General features: G+C 44.0%; 1 protein-coding gene across 1 annotated transcript in view; it reads right to left on the reverse strand.

The window, feature by feature from the left end:
* Positions 1 to 7,970: 7,970 nt before the first annotated feature.
* PBX3 (PBX homeobox 3) overlaps positions 7,971 to 8,175 on the reverse strand; it is a 317,478-nt gene continuing 317,273 nt past the window's right edge. The window contains exon 9 of the mRNA XM_007944331.2: positions 7,971 to 8,063. Within this exon, the coding sequence (XP_007942522.1) occupies positions 7,971 to 8,063 (93 nt within the window). The remainder of the gene's footprint in view (positions 8,064 to 8,175) is intronic.

The raw sequence follows: 8,175 nt of genomic DNA on the forward strand, positions 1-8,175 counted from the left end.
GCCACTGTCCCTCTAGGCCTCAGGACTGCCTGTGGGGATAGAAAGAAGCGGGAAGGAACCAAGACTATAGGCAATAGTTTCTTTAAAAAGCTTTCACAGAAGGAACCCCTACCAGTGACTTCCTCTAACATCTCATTGGCCAGAGTGGTATCACATGACCAACTCTAGCTTCAAGAGATGTTGGGATGGCAAAGAAGGATAGAGACCTAATGAATCTCTGATAAAACATGCCACTGTTGGTATAGGGGAAGATGCGTGACTGATAGTTCAACTGGATGTGAATGTGTGGAGAGAGAAGAGCCCAGGAAAGCCAGCGAGGAGGAAGAGGAAGCTGAGGAAAGAGGCAGGAGAAGATCCAGGTGGGTGTGCAGTGGCCAGATGCCAGGTGTGCAGCCTGTGTCAGGAAGGGCAAGACCAGTGGCAGAAGCACTGCAGAGAAGTCGATGAGGTTAGGACTGAATTCTGGGACACGTGGTTGATGGGAACTTTGCCACAAGCAGCAGTTTCAGGGGAGGAGCATGGAGGTGAGAGGTGAAAACAAGGATATGATGAAATCTTTTGAAATCTTTGTGAAAGACCTTCCCACCTCTGGCCCATTATGATCTCTTCCTTCCCTAAGCCTCCATTCTATTGGTCAGCCAAAATACTGATGCTGGCATTGTTTATGGTTCAGGAGGCACTGTGGGGAACAGACCATCTGCTGATGGAAAGATGGCTCAGGCAGGTTTGTGGGGAAGGACAGGGAACTCACTCTGTAACCAGCACATCTTCAGTATACTGTGTGGCACAGAATAGGTGCTCAGTTAATAACTGTTGGTCATTGAATGCAACAGCTGAGATATACTCCAACTATATACATTTAAGCATCTAGAATGATGCACATGTGTTTCAGTGGACACACACTCACAAGCTCACATGTATGTGGACATGAACGTTCCCATGTTAAGTCCACCTGCACATACACAGACAGTCCAAATGCATGGGCCTGTTCCAGCAGGCATCCTCACACACTTGCATGCTGTCTCCCACACAAAGCTCATTTATTTTGATTTATGAATATTACAAAAATAAACCTGAGCATCTTCTTGGAGATTCTGTGATCCTGACACTGGTCCCCCACTATATTGCTTTTTCGTTCCCGGTTACCTGAAATTAGCAGAGTAATTTGGAATCTGCATCTTTATTTAAAAGAAAAAAAAAACTGTAGATGCAGAATTATAAAAATTTAATATGCTCCCAGGAAAATGAAAAATGAGAGGTTGTGATCTCGTCTAACACTTTCAAATGTGTTTATTAATTCATGTTTTAAATCATAAGTTTCATTCGGTGAGAACCATGCACAGCAATAAGCCCGTTTTAAAATATTAATGAATAAACAATATTTCTCTATTGAAATATAACATGCTTCTTTGAACAATGGACCACCAGTAATAAATCAAAACCAGGAGAAAATTGCATTTCATATTTAATACAAGTTGAACTCTGCCTTTTTATAAATGATATCTTTTTTGTTTAATTGGCGTCAGTTCAGATCTAGCAGATTGCTAATAAAATTCTGGATTTCCATATTTAATGATGCGTACACTTTCTGCTGAAATTTTACCAGGAAAAAAAGAATCAGCCTTTTATTATCTCCTGACATGGTCATGAGAGGTGAAGCCTCAGCTTTAGTCGAGGGTTGAAGGGAGCAGACAAGAGTGAGTAGGGTAAAGAGGATAAGCCCCCCTCTAGGACCTCGCTGCTAACCAGAAGTGATCATTTGGCCTGAGGGACCAGTGATTGGGCATCCCCTTCTGATCTGGGGGCACCTGTAACTATAATAAGAAGAGAACCTACCACACCCTAGGGTCCAGGTGTCATGCATGTACCAGTTCACTTAATGACTTCTCTATGAGATACAAACCAAACCAAACACTGCCATTGAGTCAGATCTGACTCATAGAGACCCCTCCTTGGGTTGCCGAGGCAGTATCACTACGGAAGTAGAGTGCCCAACCTTCCTTCTGAGGAGTGGCTGGTGGGTTTGAACCACCAGCCTTCTGGTTAGCAGTCAAAATGCCTTAGGCACTATGCCACCAGAGCTCCCCTCTCCATTTTACAGAAGAGGAAACTGAAGCTGCAGAGAGAGGAGGTGACATGTCCAAGGTCACACACTGCTGGCAAGTGGCAGAATTTGGCCTCTCCAGTACCATAGCTCTTTACACCAGCCTGCTTTGATGGGAGATGCCTCAACCTGGGCTTCAGAAAACCTGGATTTTATAAACAGTAGGTAAAGTGGGACTTGTCGGGAGAGGACATTATGGCTTCAACAGAGCTGCCATTCAAGTGTGAATCATCACCATAAGGCAAGTCATGGACTAACATGCAATAATAGTGGCCAGCCTTAGCCCCTACTATATACAGTGTGCTGTCCCAAGAGCTTCTTTACCTGTACCAGCTTACTATACCCTCCCTGCAACTCTAGGAGGCAGATGCTTGACAATTAAGAAAGTGAGGCACAGAGAGGTTACATGACTTACCCAAAGACAAGCAGCTGGTGTGAGGCAGATCCAGGATTGAATCCCAGTCTGTCTCACCCAGGAGGCCCCATTGAAAAGTGCTAAGCCATGGTGCCTTCCTAGCCAGGGAGCTACGCTGAACCCTGGCATCTGTTTCTTCATCCCTAAAGAATGGCGGTTCAGACCCACCAGCCACTCCTCGGAAGGAAGGTTGGGCAATCCTACTTCCGTAGTGATAACTGCCTCGGAAACCCAAGGAGGGGTCGCTATGAGTCGGGGCCGACTCGACGGCACATAACAACAACAACATAACAAAAGAATGGGATATGGCCAATGTCTATGTGACTGTGAAGGGTGTAGAACCTGGAAGTGAGCTTGGCTGGAACTGTCTGGGAGCAAGAAACCTGTACATTGACCGAGTTTGCAATAGAAGGCAGAAAGGCTAGGAGGTGGTCATGTTTATTGTACTAGGGCAGGTACTCAGCTTCAGCAGGGACAACCTGCAAGCTTTACTTGGCCTGAAGTGCCTGTGAACACTAGTGTAGCCTTTCTGAGGGTGTCCCTGGGATCCGGGGCTGCTAGGCAGAGACGCTAAGGGCTCCAGTGGGGTACCAGGGGCTGGCATCCATCCTCTGCTCAGTTCCCCGCTACTTCACCAGCTCTAGGCAAGTGCACAGTGGGCCTTCAGACTGCATATGAGCACACAGACACGTGATAAGACAGATCAGCAAAAATTTGGGCTTCAGACATACCTAGACTAGTATTCCACCTGTGTATTTGGCCATGTGGTCCTACTCCTTTGAACTTTAGAGTCTTCATTTGTAAAATGGAGATAATAGAACCTTCCTCATGGGGCTGAGAGGATGTGAAGAGAGAATCTATAAAGTTACTTAGTCAGCATCCACAGATGCTTCTGACAACTTCTGCTGGCTCTGGCCTCCTGGCCTTTGCACAGGCTTGATATACTCTCACTTGTGCCTACAATCTTCATCCAACTAACTCTTCTTTTTCTAAACCCCTCCTTTAGGTGTCTGCTTGGATGTCCAGTAGGGGATACAAAGCGCTGCCTGAGGGAGATAGGAGGGCCTGGCTTGCAGGAAGACACAGTGATCTCAGCTCAGCCTTGAAGGACAGGTGGGAAACAAGGTGCAGAAAGACAGTCTAAGAAGAGAGAATGAGGATACTGAGGCCCAAGGATGTTTTACCCCTTACCCATGATCACACAGCTGGGAGGAAGCAAAGCCAGGATTCAAAACCATGCCCCAATGGGTCTAGAACCTGGGATGAGATCTGCTCAAACTCAGAGTGGATTGTGCAGACAGAGGGGCTAAGGAGATAGGGGCCAGAGTTAATGAGTTGGGCAGTGCCTGGGACTTGGAGATCACACACACAGCACAGGGTGCACACCCAGGCCCAGGTGGAACTCTGCGCACAGTCAAGTCCAAGAGTAGAGAATGTATCGTAGGCTGTTAGCATTGCCTGTGCATCTTGACAGCTGCCCTCTGAGGTAGGTGCTCTCTTCGTCTCCATTAGTGATGGTGCCAGGCCCAGCCTAGCCCAAGTACCTGGACTCTTCTTGTCCCTTGTCCCAACCTCATGATCCACAGACACAGATAGGACCACATACAGTCTGTGACATGTATCATACACATTTATTTCACAGGACATCGATCCTCAAGAGATTCAGGCAAGTCAGTCAGGAAAGCTACAAGGTCTAAGGGGAGAGGGATGATTTCCTTGGTCACCTCATCCCAGAAGGGACCTCACACTAGAGACAGGCAAATTCACAGAAGCCTCTTTCTGTCCTGCTACAAGTGGCTTCTGGAAGGGGTTGCACAGGGCCTTCACAGGGCAAACTGCAGTTCTGCGCTTCAACTGTGAGATAGGTGGTCTTACCTCTTTGAACCTCAGACTCTTCAATAGTAACAATAATAGCTCCGACCAGATTGGGCTACATTGGAATTAAGATAATGTATGAAAAGCATCTAGCAACGGGCCAGACACACAGGAGATGCTCAATAAACTGTAGCTGTCGGTGCATGAAGGTCCCTTCCCAAAGCACCGACATCTCACACCTAAAAACACCACCTCATCAAGGAAACTCATCTCCATGTCATATTCCCCACACAGGAGGTTGCTTCTCCAGAACTCAGCCCCTCACTTAAGCCTCCTTCCTACAATAGTTTGCATACCTCCAGGTGGAAGACTAATACTCAGTCCAACATGAGCAGCTGCTCAGGCGCTTGGACTCCAGGAACTTGTGAACAAACATATTCTCACACAAGCACCTGTTCTGCATCTAACTTTATGTGTGGACAGGCCCCTCAGCCTGTGAATGGATGTTTCAGAGGTTTCCTACTGTTGATCTCTTTGACCTTAAGAACCAGTTTGGGGACTCTGACATATCTAGCATTCGGTTTAAAAGCCTATCAGCCTTTCTAACACCTCAGTGTTGTTTTCTGAACAAGGACTAGGCCCCGGATCTTGGGTTCTAGTTTCATTCACTTCTGGGCCTAGCCCCTAATCTGTTGCTTGATCCAGAAGATCACAAAAATCTATCAAATCCATGACTGACTTCACCCAATGGAGTTAAGACTTTCTTGGGGTTGGTTCCTGTGCAGTCTCCATGCCTTTCCAAACACCAACAGTTATCAGAGGATAAGGCTGGGAGGCCTGGGTGGTACTCATGATCTTACCTGCAAATGCTTCTGTTCTCCCAGAGAGGTGGTGAAGAGCAGAGGAAAGGCATGTGCAAGTACCTCCTGAACTAGTATATTGCATGGGAATAGCTGTTTTTATTTAGGCCTTCCCAGAATAAAAGCCAAGACTCAGATATTTCCATCAAGGGCTGCTAGTGAGTCCACAGCAAGTACTTGGTATGTGTGTCAATCTACAGAGTCAGCTAAACCCCGAGATACTTAGGAAGTGTATGTTTTGGGACATTACAGATGAATTTGTGTGTGCGTATGTGTGTTGTTTCCACTGAATATTTTTGCAAATCTGTACCTAAGCACATTGTTTTATGTACACAGGTAAGAATGACCTACAAGCTAACTGAATCCTGCAAACAACTACTTAGCCATGCGAGAGATTTCTGCAGGCAGGCTGAGTCTGTGTGAGGGAGGACAGCTTTGGAGGGCAATCTATTTTATAAAAGTTTACCCTCATAGTGTAACTGCCTCAAGATTAATGGGAATGGTGGCCCTAGACCTTGTTTTGCCTGCCTCTACCAACTGAAATAGTAAAAGAGTTGTATTTATCATAGACAATTTGCTGCAACTGATTAACATTAATCTGATTTCCTGTGAGTCAATTTCCTTGAGATATAGTAAACAGGCCAATTACCTGCTATTGACCTCTTTTATTATAAAGATTTAGATATTAATGACACATGTGTATGTAAACATATAGAATTTCTACAATTTTAATAAAACAAAAACAATGTTTAATCTAGGCAAAACTCTTAGCTGGTCTTATAGTTTAGATTTTTTAAAGGCTTGTTTGGAAGTTGTGGCTTTTTTTTTTTTTTTCTTAATGGCATCTAAGGCTCACACTTTTCAGATAAACTTTTGCTTGTTCTTAACTGCTATCTCACAGAAATTCGGGAAGTGAAACAGTGACTGTGACAAATTGCTGGTTGTTACAAAGGACAACTCTTTCTATCTAACAAGTTGCAGACACATCACTGAGTCAGAGAGCGTGAGCTCCACGGGCAGACAGAACTGAGTTCAAGGCATGACCCCTTGCTGTCCTAGGTCTGTGACTGTGGGGCACTTGTTTACTTTCCTGTGCTGGTATGTGAGGGAAGGATCCAGGGAGGACTCTCAGTGATTGTCCAGTTGCTGGTATCGAGTCCGCACAGAGGTGATGCTCAGCCAGCAGGAGCTGCTACTTTCCTTTCTGCTTCCCCATCATCTCAAAGCCCCTTTCTGATGGGTCACACAGTCACATGCCCAAGCCTGGTTCCTGGGAGGTTCCCTGCACCGGCCTGCTTAGCTGGTGGAATGAGAAACTGCACCAACACTTAATCATGAAAGCAAAAAGTTTATTCATGTTTGAAACTACATATAACTACCACGAGGAAGACTTCATCAATCCAGGGTGTAATCCAGTTAGAAAGGAACACGAAACGTTTTTAATACATTAGAATCACCGCCACAAATTATTTTCATGACTCAATCAGTTTCAGAATCGCATACAATACAAAAAGAGAGAAAGGAGAGGGGGGCCCCATTACACAGGGTGAAATATACAGTACTGAATACTGAAATCTGAATGCATCACAATTAGTTGCCGCTTTTTTTTTTTTTTCTTTTTTGCATGGATTAGTAACAAGATGAAGAACATTCAAAATGTTTCTCAGTATTTACAACAGTTTTACTGATCCTGTGTTGAATTAAGACCCAATGTTTCCACTCTCGGTATTTTAAAAGTTGCAAATGCAACCCTGATTTTTCTTTTAAAAGATTACAATGTACATTACATTTTATGAAGGGAAACAAAGAGTTAATTACAAGATGCAAAAAGATAAGAAAGAGACAAACTACAGCGTGATTACTGTTCAGAGGTAGTAAGTGAGCACTCTAAGCTACAGAACATGTTGAAATTCTATTGGTTTGTATGAGTTCGCATGAGGTAATAAAGCTGTGTTTTGATTGGTGAGATGTATAAATACTCTTTTGCTACACTATATACAACACTCCAGAGAGCAGGGCCTTTTGTGGATGCCCAGAGGACGTAGCAAACCTTGACAAGTCTGTGCAGCACCCAGTGCACACAGTAAAACCCCAGACGGATCTCGGTTTCACCTCTATCAGCAAGTATCTTCATCTCTCAGAACAATCTCGATCCATAATTTAATTACCGAGCAGACTCTGGGCACTGGTGTTTTCAGAGAGAGAAAAGATGCTACCAGTCTCTGATCTAATTATAACAGAAGAGATTGCAACACAAATGTGACGAGGAAGATTCTTAAACACAACCATCATTAACAAGATAGCCAGACAGCTCTTTTATTCCAACTCCATTAGTGATATGAAAGAAAGACAATCAAAGTCTGCAATGGATATGCAAGAAATTAAATTTAGGTGAGGTGAATCTCTGCATCTGCTTTAACGATTTGAGGTTTAGCATATATTGTACTTTTTACCCTTAAGGCCAAGTAATTGGCAACTGTGAAACCATTAATGTAAAATATTGATAATAAATTATGATAAAATAGCTACAGGACTGTCAACAATGTTAAATCTTGGCCTAATTGGATAAAGTGCTTTTTTTTAACATTGTGTATTTTTAAGTATAAATACAAATGATTATGATTCTTTAAAAAACAGATTTACCAAGTTCTCTAATAAGACAAGGTTTTACAGTAAAGCTGTAGATGGTGGGCTACAAAAACACGTTCCTTTTCCTCCTATTGCTCTGAATGCACTTATCAAGGCATGTCAGCTCAGGGAAAAGTGTTGCCAGAGATTAGTTAGAGGTATCAGAGTGCACACTTCCTGGGCCTTCCGTAGGAGAAGTCACAGAAGATGGAGTTGTTGCGTCCTGCCAGCCTCCATTAGCCTGAAAGGAGAAACACAGTTCAACGGGTGCACGTCTACATATTAATTCTACTCCCCAATTTAAAATACCCAGATGACAACATGAGAGCAAAGATGCATTAGCAAAATGTATT

The sequence above is a fragment of the Orycteropus afer genome, unplaced genomic scaffold, assembly GCF_000298275.1.
Source record: "Orycteropus afer afer isolate SDZICR_OR568_19922 unplaced genomic scaffold, OryAfe1.0 scaffold00123, whole genome shotgun sequence".
In the NCBI taxonomy this organism is placed as follows: Eukaryota; Metazoa; Chordata; class Mammalia; order Tubulidentata; family Orycteropodidae; genus Orycteropus; species Orycteropus afer.